Source organism: Astyanax mexicanus, chromosome 19 (genome assembly GCF_023375975.1).
Source record: "Astyanax mexicanus isolate ESR-SI-001 chromosome 19, AstMex3_surface, whole genome shotgun sequence".
In the NCBI taxonomy this organism is placed as follows: domain Eukaryota; kingdom Metazoa; phylum Chordata; class Actinopteri; order Characiformes; family Acestrorhamphidae; genus Astyanax; species Astyanax mexicanus.
In genome coordinates this window covers 11,660,568-11,681,120 of record NC_064426.1, presented here as the reverse complement: position 1 = coordinate 11,681,120, position 20,553 = coordinate 11,660,568, and the positions used below count along the sequence as shown (strand labels likewise).

Here is a 20,553-nt window from a genome sequence, read left to right as displayed (position 1 = left end):
AAAACAGACCTGTAAGCGTCTGAACGTGAACTTCAAAAATGAGTTTAAAACGTGCAAAAGCCTCTACAGACCTAATGCAGCGTGTTCAGTCTCTGAATAAGATAAGATTTTTGTGTGCGTGTGTGTGATTTCGGGGTTGGGGAGTGGGGGTAAGCCTTTCTATCTTTCTATCTTTCTTCTATGAAGTGAGGTCCCAACGTTCTCATATGATACTTTATGTGGCACAAAGAGAATTCCCGAATTCTGCATATTTGCCATCTGCTTCTTATTATACACTATCCCATTCTGTTCAATTAGCACAACAATAGCACTTATTATATATCTGCGATACTTTTCACTTCTGCTTTTATCCGTATTTTATTGGCTTGTGCTTCTTTAAAGACAAAGTAGAACCTAATCTCAATATGCATGCTGTCCTATTCAAAAGCGAAGTCCTAGTTGCATATTGCGTTTTAGTTACTTTTTCAAAAAATACTAAGTAAATTGTCGTACAGCACTGCCATGTGCTAAATATTTTCTCGTGCGTTACTGTATATATATATATATATTTTTTTTTACAGCGCTCAAAAAATACAAGGCACAAGAGTCTCACTCTATAAAGTTGCGCGGATTAGGAAACAGACATTTCAAGGGCAATAAAAACTACCACATCCAATAAAACATCGTGGATCAAAGGAACCAAAGCATGAGCTCTTCTTTTTTCTGTATATGAAAAGAGTGAAATGACGTGTCGTTCGGCTCCGGCAACATATCCTCCCCTACGCGCCGATTGGCCCAGATAAAAGAGGAGGGGGGATTTAAATAAAATGCACGCGCAGGTATTAAAAGAACAGGGAGGGTGTTTGTAGGGCTGATTGTAGGACTGTTTTTGTAGGACTGTTTTTGTATCCTGTATCTCTGAGTCCAGAAGCCCCAGAGAGAAGCCGCTCTGCTGGCAGCGCTCCGCGGGCGAGTGTGGGGTTCAGCTCGGCTAAGTAAAGTCACCTGTTCCGCTGAGTTGTGTAAGGAGCGCCAGCCTGCGCGCTCTTTCCTCAGCCCGTTTAGTGTTTCCCCGCTCAGTCAGGCGCGTGACTTTATCCGGGGGAGATGTGCAGTCAGGAGAAGCTCACAGTGATGAGTCTGATCCGCTCGGCGCTGGTTCTGGGGCTTCTTCAGTCCGGAGCCCTAAGCGCCAAAAGGCTCCGGGGAGGGCGCAGTGAGCGGCGGGTATCCGTGCTGCCGTCAACGTCCAGCCGCCAGCGCGGCGACACCACGAGCACCGAGAGTTTCGCCCTGGACTTCACGGCTGTAGAAGACAACGTGGACAGTTTCATGGCTCAGGTGAAGAACCTGGCGCAGTCCTTGTACCCGTGTTCCGCGCAGAAGCTCGACTATGACATGAAGCTACATTTTGTGGAAAATGCATCAGTCACCTGCAACGACGGAACACCAGCTGGGTAAGTGCAAATGTGGGAGACAGAGAGAGAGACAGAGAGATCTGGTTAACAAGCTAACTTGCCCGCATTTACTTAGTTTTCAACAAAACCAACCACCAGAAAAAGTTTAAATCAAATATTTTTTTTGTATACTGCTTTTTACAACTGTTGTTGTCGCAAAGCAGCTTTACAGATATGTGATCACAAGACAAAATCAGGAAAAACATTAAACATACAATATAATACAAAAAAACAGTGAGCGCGGAGGCAAGAAAAAACTCCCTCAGCGCTGCAGGAGGAGGAAGAAACCTTGGGAGGACCAAGACTCACATTTAAGGTGATTCCATCCTACCACTGGCCAAACCGCTTTTTAAAATAAATATTAAAAAGCCTATATACTTCCACATGGGTCTAATATATTCAGGTGTATAGTAGCACCATTAATGGAAACAGTTCATGTAAATTTGTATGTAATCGGGTAGGAAGAGAGAGCAGCTACTCCCAGGCCTGTTGCAAAAAGTGGATGCTGGGTAGCTGATCTGTGGTGGGTGATAGGGAAGGCTGACTTCAGAAACTTTCCAGCTGGCCACCAACATGAATAAATGTTAATTTCAGGTTGAATGTTGGCCATAACGTCAGATAAGTCCGATATTGTTACATGCCTGCAGGGTTCTATCAGACTGGCCAGACAGGGGACAGGGGAACCTAAAGGTCCAACATCCATCGGTATCATCTCAGACAGGAGGGCAGTCAGTAACTCGGAGGATGAAATTAGTTTTAACTGAATTTATGGAGAACAGAAAATATTAAATATTATCAGAGTGTGGCTAATGACTCTGGAACATCTTAATAAAACTACCTAACTAAAGGGAGAGAGCCAGAAGGTAACAGACACGGAGGCACCGTGAAACTCTGGCAACCACTCACTCCACCGTCCATAAACCTGAGTAACCGCTTGCAGTGGGTGAGCTTGAGCTGTAGTTTTTACCACATATATAGAGACTCTATATATCAGTGACTGTCTATGCGATCCAACTAAAGGGCCACAGTTACCGGTGTGTGTAAAAACGAGGAGCAGTTACCCAGGAAAAGAGGCAGTGGTCCCCAGCCTTCTGTTATGGAGGTCTAAGCTTTAGGAGAATATGCACAAATATGGATTGAATGAACGCAGAGTACTAACAGCAGGCTGCCTCTGTCTCCTCAATTACCACTGAGCATAAAGGAGCTTTTAGTCAAACCTATTCTGAAGTAAATAAATAGATGTCGAATATAAGTAAAGTGTGCATTGATCAATTTGTTATGAAATGATTTTTAAGAATTCAGCTCTGCATGATTTTAGTATGACTTTGCCTACGAATATGTTTAAACTTACAGATTTAAAAAAAACCAAAAATGTACGCACATGATAATTCCTAACTGTTATCTTGTTGAAATTAAAATAGTATTCAATTACTATAAACTGGATTTATTTTGTCATTAGACGTAATTTACATGAGATTTACATTGGGTCCGTTTCCTCATGACAGCGAGTTGCTTTGGAAGAATATAATGCTGATTCGAATGTGGGGGTTAGTAGACGTATACGGCTTGTAAAAAAAAAAGTTCATTTTCATTGTAAAGCAAGTGTTTATCATGTACCTACTTGCTCTTCCAATATTAAATATGGATTTTTTTACACAGCCTTTATGACTTAATTATATTACTTTTGAATTGAAGATAACACATTAGGACTGTATATCATAATGCAATGATAAATATGAACTAACATTGTCATGATATGCTGTTTGATTGTGGATGTCTTTATTACTTCAAGAACACTTACCAACTGCATTTTATTACTGAGAAGGCATAATTAGTTCAACATTTTAGATTTAGTAAGGCCCAGTTCATGAAGTGGTCAATACTTATTTATACTCATGGATTAATATTATTGCATTTTTAGTTACCACTGGTTCTTTCTTAATGTGTCAGGTGCCAAAAACATAGTTTGAAATATAGTTATATAGTCTCCTAGTCATTGCTGGTATAGTTCTAGAAAATATAATGTCCTTTGCCCACTGTTAAGTTGTCCACTACTGGTACTGCTCATTGTTGGTGCCACTTGTAGCTGTAGGTAATGGGTTTATTGGAACTTGTTTCTTTTAGATACTACCTGAAAGAGTCAAGAGGAAGCAGAAGATGGCTAATATTTCTAGAGGGTGAGTAGAGGATGTAAAAATGGCATGGTTTGCATGGTGTAAGGAAAGTGTGTTTCGATATCTCGAAACATGAATAATTGTTTACTACTTTATTTATTAGAGGTTTATGAAAATAGTTTTTACATATTATGTTTTGCTGAATGTGTATATTCTCAAAACACAGGCTTGATTTTAATTAATAGTTTACATGTTAAAGATCAGTGGCAGACAGCAGTAATGTCTTCAGATCCCACTGTTCTGTTCTGATACGTGTTTTCCCACCCTAATAGCATCTCTAAACTTTAATAAAAAAAATCACAATATATGTCTTGCTTACTGTATCTTAATATACGGCTCTGGAACAAAATAAGAGACCACTTAAAAATGATGAGTTTTTTGGATTTTACCAAATTGAGAACCTCTGGAATATAATCAGGAGGAAGATAAATAATCACATGACCTCAAACCAAGCTGGGCTGCTTGAATTTATGCACCAGGAGTAAAGGCATACAGTTACCCAAAAGCAGTGTGTAAGACTGGTGGAGGAGAACATACCAAGATGCATAAGAGCTGCGATTAAAAACACCAAATATTATTCTTCCAAATATTTCTGAACTCCTAAAACATTATGAATATGAACTTGTTTTCTTTGCATTATTTGAGGTCTGATGCATCTTTTTTGTTATTTCAGCCATTTTTCATTTTCTGCAAGTCAATGATCTAAATTACAATATTTTTATTTGTAATTTGGGACAAATATATTCTGTAGTTCATAGAATAAAACAACAATGTTTAGTTTACTCAAACATATACCAATAAATAGCAAAATCACAGAAACTAGTTAAATTTTTTCAAGAGCTGTATTAAAATGTGATGAATCAGAACCCTTTTATTGATATGCATGTCGAATTGCGAAGTTCTTGAAAAAATACACAGCCCTATTATATGTACAGTCTTGTGTTTTTGATGTACTGTAGTATTGTATAGGAAGAGTATTGAGGTTTTGTTTGTTTGTTGGCAGTATCACAGTGCAATTGCCATGCAGTGGTAATACTTTTTACAAGGAATCTGTTTAACTCCTTGCAGGTGGGTGGTACTGCTTCAACAAGGAGAACTGTGACAGCAGATATGAAACAATGAGAAGGTTAATGAGCTCCTCAAAATGGCCCCAGACCAAAACAGGTTGGATCAATAATCTGAATTTTCCGCTTTATAGATCAGTATACCCATAAAGTTATTTTAAACCAATCAAATTCAATTACACATTCCCATGATGGAGTAGAAGTACTCATAACAGATGTGAGGCTGGAACAGCTTACTTTATTATGGTCTTTCTTTTCTTATACAGGCACAGGTATTCTGTCTTCTCTCCCAGAGGAAAACCCACACTGGTGGAATGCCAACATGGTGTGAGTACTTTTTTTGTTGTTTCTTCGTTATGAGCTATGTGGTTGGCAGAATGTAATTATATTTAAGAATTTTCTTTAGGTTCCTTCCGTATTGCTCTAGTGATGTGTGGAGCGGAGCCACTCCAAAAACAGATCAAAGTAATTATACTCTTTTGGTTTAATAAAAATAACATGCTTTTCCTTGTATGTAACTTCATCAGATTCTATGAGATGGTTTGATTGATTCTATGGGTTTTGTTTAGATTATGTTTATTAAAATTTAAATTGCCTGGTTTCATACAACTCTTACTCTTAGTTAGTTTTATTAAAACTAAAGCTGTAGGATGCTTATTTTAAATTTGTGATGTACAGATGATTATGCCTTCATGGGTTCCCTCATCATAAAAGAAGTGGTAAAAGATCTACTGAGTAAGGGTCTGGACAATGGCAAGATTCTGCTCTTAGCTGGAAGCAGGTTGGTCTGTTTTTTATTTATTAGAATTAGAGTTTGTATATTAGAGCTGCACAGTTTGGGAAACGTACTAGTGTTGTGATTGCTTTACAATATCTTGTGATTTAAACATGTGATATAATTTTTATTGAAATATTGCAACATACACTATATTGCCAAAAGTATTTGCTCACAACTCCAAATTATCAGGTGTTCCAATCACTTCCATGGCCAGAGGTGTATAAAAGCAAGCACCTAGGTATTCAGGCTGTCAGTGCTATTGTAACAACTAGCGACTGGAAATGCCAGCAACAACGTCAATGTAATGCTGAGAAGATCACCAACTTTCTGCCAGACTTTGGAGTCCATCGCTACAGACTAGGGCTGGGCGATATGGCCCTAAAATAATATCACGATATTTCATGGTATTTTCGCTCTAACTATACAACTATACAACTATACGATAGATATGACATCACTGAATTTAAAAAATATATAAATAAAAATTACACTAATGCAACAAAATGAAAATAACACTTTATTATTGCATACGATATGATATGGCACACCCCTAACTGAGATATTAAAAGAACAAGAATTTGATCAGATTCGTAAAAGTCAATGATCCAGAATGTCATGATACTAATAATAAAGCACTCCAAATATCTCCATATATCCAGGATTAAAGTAAAATAAATGGTACTATACAGATATAATCTGTCTCTAGTAGATATATAATGAGAAATGAGAACAGTGTGAATTTGTCTTTTGTTAAAAACAGTAAAAAAAAAAGTACTCTGATGTGATAATTAGGGCTGAGTGATATATTTCAATATTTCAAGATATAATGTCGTTCACGATATTAAAAAATGTTGACGATATTATTGTGTACGATACGATATGGCACACCCCTACTACAGAACTCCAAACTTCATGTAGCAGTAGATTAGGTCAAGAACAGTAAAGCTTAGAGAGCTTTTTGGAATGGGTTTCCATGGCCAAGCAGCTCAATCCAAGCCTTACATCACCAAATGCAATGCAGGCCAGTGGATACTTTTGGCAATATAGGGTACATACAGTACAGGCCAAAAGCTTGGACACACCTTCTCTTTTTCAATGCATTTTCTTTATTTTCATGACTATTTACATTGTAGATTCTCACTAAAGGCATCAAAACTATGAATGAACACATGTGGAGTTATGTACCTAACAAAAAAAGATGAAATAACTATAAAACATGTTTTATATTCTAGTTTCTTCAAAATAGCCACCCTTTGCTCTGATTACTTACTGCTTTGCACACTCTTGGGATTTTCTCAATGCGCTTCAAAGGTAGATCACCTGAAATGGTTTTCAGGTGATGAGAGACCAGTTGAATGCCACACAGAGTTCTAGCAGCAGACCCATCTCAAGGACAACTGTTAAGAAGAAATGCACAAATCAGGCCTTCATGGTCAAATAGCTGCTAGGAAACTACAGCTAGGGAGAGGCAACAAGCAGAAGAGATTTGTTTGGGCCAGAAAACACAAGGAATGGACATTAGACCAGTGGAAATCTGTGCTTTGGTCTGAGTCCAAATTTGAGATCTTTGGTTCCAACAGCCGTGTCTTTGTGAGACGCAGAAAAGGTGAACGGATGGATTCCACATGCCTGGTTCCCACTGTGAAGCATGGTGTAGGAGGAGCTGTGAGGGTGTGGGGGTGTTTTGCTGGTGTCACTGTTGGGTATTTATTCAAATTTGAAGGCACACTGAACCAGCATGGCTACCACAGCATCCTGCACCGACATGGTTTGCGTTTAGTTGGACGATCATATATTTTTCAACAGGACAATGACCCCAAACACACCTCCAGGCTGTGTAAGGGCTATTTGACCAAGAAGCAGAGTAATAGAGTGCTGCGGCAGATGACCTGGCCTCCACAGTCACCGGACCTGAACCCAATCCAGAGTGAAGGCAAAAGGGCAACAAGTGCTAAACACCTCTGGGAACTCCTTTAAGACTCATTGAGACAATGCCAAGAGTGTGCAAAGCAGTAATCAGAGCAAATGGTGGCTATTTTTGAAGTTATTTCACCTTTTTTTGTTAAGTACATAAAACTCCATATGTGTTCATTCATAGTTCAGTAAGAATCTACAATGTAAATAGTCATGAAAATAAAGAAAATGCATTGAATGCGAAGGTGTGTCCAAACTTTTGGCCAGTACTATAATTCTGGCCTTCATTATGGTAATAAGTGTGGTGACACTTTTGGTGAGTGGTCTTTTTAAATGAAATAAGCAATCCTCTTACTCTCTGTCTAGGTTGAGATTAAGGTGCTAGAGTGAGGGGTGGGATAAAGAATTGGTTTTACTTCTGGGTTAGAATTTAGGGCCAGACTAAGAATTAGTATGGGTGTTTGGGTTAGCATTGGGGTCAGGATGAGCATCAGGATCAGCTTTTGGGCTGAGTTTAGGACCAGGAGTTATGTTTTGCTTAATGGAAGTATCATATTAAGTGTAGATCAAGATATATATTTAAAATATTTACCCCATTGTATTTCAATGCTTTACTGCTGATACACTGATGTTGTTAATGGGTTAATGGCACAATGTTAAAGGTTTATTAAAAATTTACAAATGACCATTCAGAATAAAGCGTTACATCTTAATATGGAGCAAATAATACCTGGTTAGAGAGCTCTCTGACACTAGTACTGCAAATGCAAATATGGTGATTGTGAATAATGTAGGATCTATTCTGGAACCTGACTGCTTGGGAAGGACAGAGGCAGAACTGGCTGACTGTGTTTGGACTCACTCTGTAGTGCGGGTGGTACTGGAGTATTGCTGAATGTGGACGCTGTTGCTGAGCTACTAGAACAACTGGGCCATCCCAATATCCAAGTGAGGGGACTGTCTGACTCTGGTTGGTTTTTGGATAACAACCAGTACCGCTCCACTGTTTGTGTGGACACTATCAGCTGTGCCCCAACAGAGGCCATCAAGAGGGGCATCAAGTAAGGACATGTCTTAATGTTTCATGTGGTATGTTTAACGTAAATCTGGATGAATAAAATTTACTCCTGCTCCTGACCATGCATTAAGTGTTTATGAGATTTAAAACACAACAAAAGTGTCATATAACATGATAGACAGAGCTTTTTAGTGGTTCTACAGATTAATATCCAGAGAGTGATGACTAATTACTCAACTTGGAGATGCATTTGTTTTTTTTTCTGTAATATTTTAAAACTTTGAAAAGGAAGTCAACTAGATCCATGCTTACCTGTACCTGAACAGATGTTTGCTGTGCCTGGCATCTTGGAAACTGGAACATTACAGTGAGTGTTTGCTAACAGATCAGAATTGTTCAGTCCACAATCAGCATCAGGAGTTGTAAATGGCATAATCCTTCTAATGCCTCATTTTATCCAGTTGGTGGATATAAATGTTATTTGGTTATTTAAAATTTATGGTAATTGATTATTTTAAAAGATAGGCACATGCTCCAAATTTGCACAGCATTCATGGATCTAGTTGAAAGTTTTCTAAAAGTCCATTTTGTATTTTTTATTTACATTTTGCTTTTGTTTTTTTTATGAGGCCCAGTGAGACCATATATGACCGTATATGGCCTGTGACTGTACAGTCCTGTAGAAAAAAAATATACATACATTTTCATTTGTGAATATTCTAATTTTATGTATTTTAAGTAGCACAAAATGTGTGTTATCTTTTTAATCAAAAGAGAATTGCATTTCTATTAATTACATTTTACAAATAAGTGTTATCAAATAATAAACTTATGTCTTAAATGCTGTTTTAGTTATAACCCCTACCTTTCAATGTGACTAAAATGTGTTAGACATATTTAAAGTTTTTCTCATCATATATGTTTAAAATAATGAATATTCATGTTCAGAGACTTGTCACCCCTACAACTATATTATAACTAAAAAACTGTCTCTTCAGATATTGGGGAGGTGTTGTTCCTGAACGCTGTAGACAGGCAAATAAAGAGAGTGACTGGAAGTGTTTCTTCGGTTATCAAGTTTACCCAACAATTAGACGTGAGTCAATGACATAATTAGATAGTTTAATGCTAAATCTACATGTAATATTATATTTTTGTGCATCTATTACGTATCCTGCTATTTTATATCATGATGTATCTCACAGGGCCAGTGTTTGTGGTACAGTGGCTTTTTGATGAGGCCCAGCTGACAGTGGACAACATACATCTGACCGGTCAGCCTGTCCAAGAAGGACAGTGGCGTTACATACAGAACCTGGGCATAGAGCTCAGGAACACTCTCAAAGATGTCCCGTAAGTACAACCTTACTTTAAAACTGTTACATCTACAGATACAGTTAGTGTGCAGTGTTGGGAAGTAACGGATTACATGTAACGGCGTTACGTAATCAGATTACAAATTATGAGTAACTGTAATCCGTTACAGTTACTGCTTCAGTAAATGGTAATCAGATTACAGTTACTCTGCTAAAATAAATGGATTACATTGCGGTACTTTTCTATTTTTGGTCTTCCAATCCAACACTGACAAAACGCAAACACATTCACATAAATCACGACATCAGAATATTCTATGATTCACAACCTCCTGCTCAGAATGTTTTCACTGCAGAAGCGCCCCCTAGCCCGTCGGCGGGCCCGTTCTGACTATGTAAAGTTGAATGCTTATAAGCGTCAAATATTCTAAACACACCGACCAAATAACTGACTCATATTCTTTAGTACTAATTTAACTACCTGCATGCAAATTTACAACCATCTACATGAAACCAGTCGCCAGAAATCGCCAACTGAAAACAGCCTGTTTTTTTTACATTGTTTACATGGGGAACACGCCTCCCCAACAAAATAGCCTTATAACATATTATTAGTATATAAAATAACATCATATTACATTATAGAAAATTCACTTACTATCACAGCATCCACAATACAGCACTGACCCGCAGATAAAATATCCATAAAGTCCTTTATTCGCCTGCTCACTTCTCCTCACAAACATGCGTTTATTTTCAGCGGTCCACAAACCACTATTTTTCTTGAGTGATCGTCTTTTGAACCAATAACGTGAGCGCTGGATCAATCCAATCCAATCAAATCGGGTCATAGCCTTTCTCCAGCGTCACAAAAGTGATTGACACCTATTTCAACCAATAGTCCACCCTTAGACGAAAACATTGGTACGTAATTTTCCCTGATTGGTCTCCTAATGGCTGGGGGAGGGGCATGCCTAACCGCTGTCACCAAATTCCCTCTGCTAAACATAAGTCCGCCCACAGCGCGCATACGTGTGATTTTGTTTGTCATTTCATCAAAAAGTATTAATATTACTCTGAAATAGACTTACATGCATTTATTTTATCACAAACAAACAAAAAAATTACAAACTCTGGCTATATAGAGACAGATTTACTGGAGAGGTTTTGAACACTTTGGAGACGCCTGGTGGACACCTAATATAATGCAGTGTAACTCTTCAATGCATTGTGATATAAATTACAAATTTTGTAATTTGTTTGTCAAGACCCTACTGAATCAGGAAATGTAGAGAATGATTGACTATTCATCACCAACATCCATACACACATTGTAAACTGTAAATATAACAGGCGCTTTTTTTTTTTTTACAATTTCTTCTGCATTTGATGTTCTCAAATGGAACTTAAATAATGGAAATTAAAGTGTTGAAGTGAATTATTGTTTACTGTTTATGATTACACTGCATTTGACATTTAATAATAAAACATTCAAATTATATTTTGTTTGCATTTGTGAGTTCTTAGAAAAGGAACAGATTGTAATCGCATTAAATCCTATTGGACCAAATTGTATCGTATAAAGACATAATTTGAGGTATCGTAAATTATCGTATCGCTGACTAAAATAATCGTATTGTATCGTATCGTAATGAATCTTGTGATTTACACCCCTAGATAATCCTGGCAAAAAATCCACCTGCAGAAAGTGGCAAACCTGCAAATAGTTAGCTTACAGTTGTTGTTACATTGTTTGGTTTTTAATGATTTTATCATCAATTTATAGAAGTGTTTTATAAAATTGTTTGATTAAATGGTTTCATAAGTATTTTTATAGGGTGATTGAAAAGGCTGTTTTATTTGTCTATCTATTAACTGGAAGGAAAAATAAAAGAATAATATGCAAGATGTGGTTGCTACATTCATTCAGGCTTAAAAAAACGTCAATATTGTAAGTAATCCAAAGTAATCAGATTACGTTACTCACTTGAAGTAATGTAACTGATTACGTTACAAATTACATTTTGAGTGATGTAATCAGTAATCTGTAAGGGATTACATTTTAAAAGTAACCTTCCCAACACTGTTAGTGTGTTTGCTTGCACATGTAAACTGCACACTCCTGTTTCTTATATCATGGTAAGGTCTATAAATCTGGCAAAGAAATCTGATAAAGCTGATCTCAGCTGGATTTCTTAGTTCATGTATACTCTTAACTAAAGTATTCTTGGATTTCTTAGTTTGCGAAATCATGAAAATTTGGTACCTGAAAGATGTGAGTACAATTTAGCACAGTACAACGAGATGCAGTCAAAACACTTTCGTAGCGACATTGAAACTAAAGGATTTAAAAAATCTGGATTAATGTTCATGTAAACATGTAAAATGCATTATCGACAAACCCTGTTCTGCAGTAACTGCACTATGAGGAACTGTGAAGCATATTTGTAAAATGTGTGTGAGAAATTCTCTTTGTTTGTTTTTAGAGCCCTGTTTGCCCCTGCATGCCTCTCCCATGAGGTTATCACAAGAAAGTAAGACTTCCTGAAGATGTGTTTATTGATTTGATCTAATAAGACACTGTTGTTTCACTCTTAACTTCTGCCTTGACTTGATAATCCTCTTAGCGTATCTGGAAGTGGAAATTCCTTGAGCAACAGTGCCCTCTTCTGTCTGTTGCAGCTACTGGATCGACATTCAGGTGAAAGGAACATCTCTTCCAAGAGCTCTGCACTGCTGGGACCGCAGTCTCCATGACAACAATAAAAACAACAAGACAACCCACCACAAGGGTTGCCCCATGCACTTGATTGACAGCTGCCCATGGCCCCACTGCAACCCAACGTGCCCTACTATCCGAGACCAGGCCACGGGACAGGAGATGAATGTAATTCAGTTTCTCATGCATATGGGCTTTGACGTGCAGAAGATGGCTCAGCAGCAGGGCATGGACCCCAGCAAGCTACTGGGAATGCTTAGCAGTGACAGTTAAGCGTCCTGGCCGCAGATGGACATCCTCACTTCTCAGGCGGCACTTCCTGCGTCTGGCTGTTAAGATACCTCTGAATTCTGACCTCCTACCCTAAAGTGTTCCCTGACCTCACCGGTACTCCCACCTCCTGGATCATGTTCTGGTTTCCACTGGAGGACTTTTTCTTTCCCCTTTTCGGCACTGACCTTAAGTAACGCTGGACTATGTTATCATTAACATCTTGCAAATTAAATTATGCTTAAGAACATTAGTATTCCACTCAGGCCTGTTTTAAGCATCACAATTGCAAATCCTTTGATTTTACACATGTATTTAGTATACAGCACTGACAAGGTAGATATTCAGATGTTTGCAGTAGTAGTGGTTAATGGAAATTCTAATTTGTGTTTCTTGTTGTTGATTTGTTAGGCCTAACCAGCCTACTGTTAACTAGTGTTCATTTATTAGATACGTTAGTTTCGGGTTAAGCATTGTTTAACTTAATCTTCTGGTTGTAAATATACGACGAATGTAATTTAGCTGGATTATGACCGATTATGAAGTTGGATAATAAATGTTGCCAGTTAATTGTTTTTAAAACAAAATATATATCTATATTACACATTATTAAACACGTGTGTCAATCCAAAGTAAATATGTGTAGAATAGCAGTTAACCTTTGGTGATTAACTCTATTGTGTCAAAGGCCAAGTTTAGTGGGAAATATTAGTCAAGAAGTGCATTCTTACAGCAGCTGTTTTTAGAAAAGTAGGAAAATATTAAGGTAAATGTATTTTTGTATTGTCATGCAAACTCTGGTTGGACATACAATTAAACAAAACATGGGATGCTGTGTTTAAGACCTGCTAATTAATTTTTAAGTACATGCTGCTTCCTCACCATTGTGACCAGAATGAGCTGTAAATGTTTGAACATTAGTTTAAACATGTCTTTTTTACTCAGGTTGGCTTACTCATTTTTATATATATCACGAGTGATTTAAAAAAACTTCTGACCACAATTGCGCTACTACAATAGTTATATGCAAATTAACCTACGTTTAAAATGTACTTTTAGAGACGGCAGGAAAGAGAAGAAGAATCTTATATTTACATCATTATCTTATTGATATTTGCAAACTGGTCAAACGTTTCTTTTAACTTGAACTTGTGATATGATTTATTTTTTTTATAACATTTGACTCACTTGAGAATTTGTTTCTTAAAAGTGTCACACTGTTTTTAACTATTTAAAAGAATTTAAATTCACCTTTTCATAAAAGTAGTTTTTTAAACATTTGTGCAGAAAATAAAGATCTTTTAACAAAAGCTGAGGTAAAAAATGTATTGCAAACTATTTTCCTCTGTAACATTTTATATTAAACTCAAAGCTATGGTGTTTCTTTACAATGTAAATCAAATTTTATAAGCTATATTTACAAAGAGAAATAATTCTTTGTATATTTGTATATTCTTTTTTTGTCATCTGTATGTACATCTTTACATCATTACAGTTATTCCAAAGAACTGTGTCATTGACTCATTACTGTTTTAAGAAGCTCCCCAAGAATATATGAAATGTGTGTTCATAAAAATAGTTCAACTCATCATATTCATTTATTCTTGTGAATTTCTTCTTATTTGTAAAATATGGTTGATCATTAAATATCACAGTGAACAAATTGAAAGTGCTGCGATTAAATTGTGAATAACAGTGAACTAAATTTGCTACCTGCATGCAGCAACAGGGGGACTGTGTTCATGTGACATAACTAGCAGTGTGAGGTAAATGTGCAGAGTGAATGCACACACCAAGCTACTTAATCAGGGGAAAAAGAGTACAGCTAAGCCATGTACTGAGAAACCTTTGTAGTAGTCCTTTATGGTGTTTCACATTTTGGAACATCCAACAACACAAGAGGCTCATAAATGTCATTTAAAAAATAGCTTAAAACAGCTTTTGTCTCTGAGCAGTTGTGTTGTGTAAGGCTTTATACAGTTTTCATATAGTGTTTTCCACTCTATATAATTCAGATGTAATGTTATGATTCTACTCCAATTAAAACTGATGTTCGAAAAAAAAATCAACTTTAAGGCCTACTTTTTCTAAAAGTTCAAAACATCCCTACGGTCCTCCACCCTTTGCACCAACATTCACATACGTAATTATACGTAAAATGTCTTTAGGGTTCTTTACCGATCTGGACCATAAATTAGGACCTTTTCATCATGCTCTGTCATTACTGCCCAACCCCTGAAACATGACTCCCCACATGGTTGCCTGACACAGACATGTGGACACCCACCCCATTCCACTGTGGAATATAGGCACCTATTTATAGAGATGGTGTGGCCTCTGGCCCTGAGCTCAGTATAAACTTCTCCAGCTCCAGTCTCCTGCTCTTTCAGAGGCGAGAACACCATGCTGTGGAGTGTGCAGTAACAGAATGCGAAAGAGAGCTGAATTTACGGCCTGAACGCACTTTTTTATTCATCAACAGAATTAAATTTATGGATTTTTTTAATGGAAAAGGAATTCTCAACTTTCCCTGTGGAATTATATCGTGGCATGGTTGGGGAAACTTCTGGAACTCTTTTTTGAAAGGACTGCACTGACAAGACCTTGGATGTGGCATGTATCTTTCTCTAGATGGAACTTTCTGTTTGAATCCGTGTGAGGTAAAGTTTGTCTAGCACATACTGAGTACAAGTGCTTAAAACAGTACGAGAAATAGACATTTGGTCTATCTAGGTTTGTACTAAATAAAAAACTTGGATTAAAATTAGAATAGAATATAAAACTATTGAAATATATTAATGCTAAGGACATATAAAATATTGTAAAATCAGACACAAGTTGGTTCTGTAATCTGATCCCTCACACGCATACACACACGGGCATAATTATAATGCATGGTGGGAAAGCACTGAAGGAGATTTGTAATTAAGGACATCTATAAAAAGAGTAAAGCACAGGGTCATTTTTTTGTGGAACTGGGTGTGGAGGAGTAGACACCCAGTCTACTGCCAGAGGTGCTTAGACCCATTCTGAGTGCACTAGAATCAGGGCCTGCGTGCCTGTCGAATGGATCCTCACGGAGGCCACTACCTAAACCGGGATGCGGTTCTGTCGGGTCTAGGCGTTGCCCGAATCTGCCAGCTGGTGTTGGGTTGCACCATCATGGCTCTGGTGGCACACAGTGCGGGCTTCAGTGCAACCTATGGAACTTTCTGCATGTTCGTATGGTGCTTCTGCTTTGCTGTGACATTGGTCATCTTCATCCTAGATGTGGTGCGGCTGCACAGCTGTATGCCCATCTCTTGGGACAACTTTACCGTGGCCTACGCCATGCTGGCCACACTCATGTACATCACGGCTTCTGTGGTGTACCCTGTGTATTTCCTCAGCAACGAGTGTCCATCAGAAGGCTGTGAGGTTCGCAATTATCGTATCGCAGTTACCGTCTGTTCCAGCGTCTGCTGCTTCCCCTACGGGGCCGAAGTCTTCCTGACAAGGGCCAAGCCAGGACACGTTGTGGGCTATATGGCCACCATGTCCGGCCTGCTCAAGGTGGTCCAGGCCTTTAACGCCTGCATTATCTTTGGTGCCCTTGCAAACGACAGTGAGTACAACCGCCACATTCCCACACAGTACTGCGTGGTGGTCTACAGCCTGTGCTTCGCTGTCACTGTGGTGGTGGTGATCTTGACCGTCTCAGGAAGGACGTCGGCGCTCAGGTTACCCTTCGACCGTTTTGTCATCATCTACACCTTCCTGGCGGTGCTGCTGTACATGAGCGCTGCAGTGGTGTGGCCTGTCTTCAGTTTTGACAAGAAGTACGGCAGCCCTGGACGCCCAGAAGACTGCCCCCGGGGGAAGTGCCCTTGGGATAGCAAACTGGTGGTGACTGTGTTCACGTTTGCCAACCTGCTGCTGTACTTTACTGATCTGGTGTACTCTCAGAGAATCCGCTTCGTCTCACAGTCTGCAGCATGACATAGCTTGTCTTCTGTTTGCATCGATATAGAAACATACCTCAATAGAAACAATTTTCATACAATTATGACTGCTGTAAAATGAACCTTTCTGAAACCCTGAACAATGGTTTGCTTTCTTGGCTATTATCAGTTAGTAACAGAGGAGAAATTTCAAAATTTTCTTTATTATAAACAACCATAAAAGCCACACCTTTAATTAGCTTAATGTGCAGATATGTACAGAATGTCACCTGCTGGCTGTTGTAAAGTCACTATAACAGTTACTGTTTTGTTGCACTGGACATCAATTTAAACAATTTTAAAACCACAACAAGGGCTAAGAACAACATTTTAGATGCAGAATTTTTCAAAACAAGATTTTATATCAATGCTTGTAAGCAATATTATATTAATATTTATTAATTATTATTAATATAAATATTAAATACTTCTTAGTCTGTATAAAACCTTTTAAACCTTTACTGTGTCCCCAAATCATTTCCTCATTCCTGATTATGATTTTAAAGAAATTGCCATTCAGATCGATTTTACTACTCTAAGGTATTGCATATATGCAAGTAAAATGTGTTGTTTTATATATGTGTATAAATCTTAAACATAGCATAAATAGTTTATAGGTTAAAGTGTACAAAATTCCTCATCCTCAAATTTAAAGATATTTTATCAATTATTTAAATGTTATGTCTTGCCCACACATGATGAAAACTCCAATTACGTTTTAAAATGTAAGAGATGCCACACAGAGTGTTTTGGAAAATTCAAATTTTAATTCTTCCTCAGGACAGCTCTCTGATTAATGATCTCTTTGATTATTTATTACACCAACACTTATCAGTGCTCACTTTCTACTATACAAACTTAATTAGTAACACTGAGCAGTCAGTGTGCCCAATACTAAACAGGTTTTAACTTTGTTTTTTAGAGTTTACCTATAAACCAAATAGTGATGTGTTATATATCTTTATGACTGATTCAAATGTTATATTACTTCATTTATATATATATATATATGTGTGTGTGTGTTCAATTGTATTTTAAAATTAGTATTGTTTGAAACAATGTCATGCTGTGCAAATCTATTGTTTCTGTGGTTCTGCCTTACTGTCTCTGTATGAGGAACCCAGAAATGTGCATTTGATCTAATATATGGATACAGTAGTTGTAAATAAAGCATACGAAGTATCTTTATTTTAATTCATGAAAATGCGGAATTTTTATTTAGGACAGTATTGATTGTTATTTTTGTTGTTTCTGTTAAACCTTATTTTTGTTTTTATTTCTCTTGTTTTATTTTTCAATTAAAGTTTTTGATGTTACTTTCCTTGACTGCTTTATTGTAAATAGTAAAATGCTCAGAGCAGTTTTTTTTAAACAAAAAACTTACAAGTTTACTTGTCTTAAGTATTTTATAAATATAGAACATGATTTTATTGTAAATGTATAACTATAAACGTAGACCAATAAGAAGTTCCAGTGGCATAACTACTGCAACCCCTATCAATCTACAGCACAGACCTGACATTGGGATATTTGTATTGTATTTTGTATTGTAATATAAACATATTACATTTTGCATGCTGTGGGTCCAGCGGTCTAAAGCGCTGCCACTATGAGCAGGAGGTCACAGGTCAAGCTGCCGGCACTCAGAGGGAGCAAAATTGGCCCTACCCCCAAAGGGTAAGTAGATGGAGCTCTCTCCCCACATCACTCCTAGGGTGATGTCCACAGCACATGAGGGCATCTATGAGCTGATGTATCAGAACCGAGTCACTGCGCTTTCCTCCGAGCACGCTGTGATGCTACTCAGCAACGCTGCATCAGCAGCAGCTCAAAAAGAATCTGTGGCTGACTTCACATGTATTGGAGGAAGCATGTGCTAGTCTTCACCCTCCTGATGTGTTGGGGCATTACTAGTGATAGGGGGAGTCCTAATGAGTGGGTTGGGTAATTGGCTGTGCTAAATTGGGGGAAAAATGGGAAAAATTTAAAATATTTATATATTTTTTTAATTGCATGCTGCACAGCAAGCATCTACTTTAAAATCTTATTTGGGCAGTGATTTGACATATGATCCCAAGATTCTATTCTAACTGTCTGGATGGCTTTGTGTATGCCAGACAGTTGGGGCAAAATTCTGGCATGGATATTTACATTCTGAACATAGATTACCCACTTCTACATAGTTGTGATCATAAATTTACATACCCTTGCTGAATTGAGACTTTTTTCAGTGCTGTATGAATGCTGATAGAAAAATCTTTCTTTCTTTAATGGTAAGCGGTTGGGTGAAGCCATTTCATATCAAACAATTGTATTATATCTTTTAAAACCATAATGACACAGCAGGAACTACCCAAATAGCCTTGATCAAAAGTTTACATACCCTAGTTCTTCATACCGTGTATTTTTTTTTTACTTCAAGTTACAGCTTGAAGTCTTTTGTGGTTGTTGTAGCTGTGGATGGGGCATTGAATTTTCTTAGATGGTGAAGCTGCTCAGTCTTCGTGGAAAGGTCTCCACACAGTGGCTAAATGATACTCAGGTCAGGAGACGGCAATTCTAGTACCTTCACCTTTTTGGGCTGTATCCAATGACAGGTTAACCTGGCTTTGTGTTTTGTATCAGTGTCATGTTGGGACATCTAAGAGCATCCCATGTGCAACTTGCAACTTGCTTTGATAAAATGCTGCATTCATCTTGCCATCAATCAGTTTTGACCACGTTCCTTGTAGGTGCGTCGCTCACACCTACCCTAAACAACATCCACCTCTGTGTTTCACAGCAGCTGCACTTTTTGTCATAGGTCTTGACTCATCTCCAAAAGTAGCATTTATGGTTCTAGCCAAAAAGTTACATTTTGGTCTCATCACAATGTAGAGGCTTGTCTCTGTGCTACCTGGCATATTGTAGTATCATTGTATTTTTCTTTTTCTCCTTATTGTGCATCTTGAAACAGTCACACTTCTATTTGGGGGGGGGGGGGGTTCTTTGCATCATGAACAATTTTCTTAGCAGTTGTGACTGAATTGTTGAGGGTGTGCTTGACCTTGGCTTGGTTTTAAGAGAATCCCTCATTTTCCACTTCTTAATTAGAGTATAAACACTGCTGATTGGCATTCTCCCACAACACTGTCAGTGGCAGCACTGGATGAAACATGCAGGGATCTGTCAGGTGTCCAGAAACTGACATTTACACATTTATTTATACAGCACTGTTTTACAACTGCTGTTGTAGCAAAACAACTTTACAGAAATGTGGTAGCAGAACAGAGAATCAGACAGAACACTGAACAAACAACACAGAAATCCCAAAGAGCAACGGAGGCAAGAAAAAAAATCCCTCAGAGGTGGAGAAGGAAGAAACCTTTTATAAAGAAACAACACTTACATGTATCTTGAACTATAACATGTACTACCAAGGATAATTTTTATAGAGGGTCTATCCTTCTCTGGACAACTTCTTCTAGGGTATGTAAACTTTTCATCAGGGTCATTTGGGTAGGGGATAAAACAATTGTTTGAGAATAAATGGCTTTACCCAACCCCTTACCCTGAATAAAAAAAAAAAAATTGGATTGTTTATTCATTCATGAAAAAAAAAAAAACTTCTGCCAGGGTATGTAAACATATGAGGACAACTGTATAATATTATTATAATATTCATAATATTAACAATGAAAGACATATAGTCAGTGGTGCATAAAGAGTAGAGGAGGAGAGAAAGCAACACCCCTGTTAAACACCAGTTCAGAAAGGGAGGGCATCAATTAAAGGGTGGTCACCCACCATGATTTACTGTATCCTGTTTGTTAAAGATGGGGATTTTGAGCTGCCACAGTTTAAGCAGTAGAAGGTAGGAATTATGGTGTTAAATGAGAATGTGG

At 37.7% G+C, this 20,553-nt stretch overlaps 2 protein-coding genes across 2 annotated transcripts; both read left to right on the top strand.

The window, feature by feature from the left end:
• Positions 1-583: 583 nt before the first annotated feature.
• Positions 584-14,393, top strand: notum1a (notum, palmitoleoyl-protein carboxylesterase a). The gene is made up of 11 exons (XM_007237312.4): positions 584-1,436; positions 3,561-3,613; positions 4,679-4,774; positions 4,941-5,001; positions 5,081-5,139; positions 5,353-5,455; positions 8,236-8,427; positions 9,383-9,480; positions 9,590-9,737; positions 12,187-12,234; positions 12,383-14,393. The coding sequence occupies exons 1-11, from the start codon at positions 1,087-1,089 to the stop codon at positions 12,690-12,692; spliced, it is 1,518 nt and encodes a 505-aa protein (XP_007237374.2). The 5' UTR covers positions 584-1,086; the 3' UTR covers positions 12,693-14,393.
• Positions 14,394-15,053: 660 nt separating this feature from the next.
• LOC103027436 (myeloid-associated differentiation marker-like protein 2) lies at positions 15,054-17,985 on the top strand. Its single transcript, XM_007237313.4, has one exon. The coding sequence runs from the start codon at positions 15,756-15,758 to the stop codon at positions 16,665-16,667; it is 912 nt and encodes a 303-aa protein (XP_007237375.1). The 5' UTR covers positions 15,054-15,755; the 3' UTR covers positions 16,668-17,985.
• Positions 17,986-20,553: the final 2,568 nt, after the last annotated feature.

Bases quoted from the DNA above. Each gene is read 5' to 3' on its own strand.
- notum1a (XM_007237312.4), top strand. From the start codon at position 1,087: ATGTGCAGTCAGGAGAAGCTCACAGTGATGAGTCTGATCCGCTCGGCG. The intron at 8,428-9,382 runs GTAAGGACATGT...CTGTCTCTTCAG, and splicing joins GCCATCAAGAGGGGCATCAA to ATATTGGGGAGGTGTTGTTC. The intron at 12,235-12,382 runs GTAAGACTTCCT...TGTCTGTTGCAG, and splicing joins CATGAGGTTATCACAAGAAA to CTACTGGATCGACATTCAGG.
- LOC103027436 (XM_007237313.4), top strand. From the start codon at position 15,756: ATGGATCCTCACGGAGGCCACTACCTAAACCGGGATGCGGTTCTGTCG.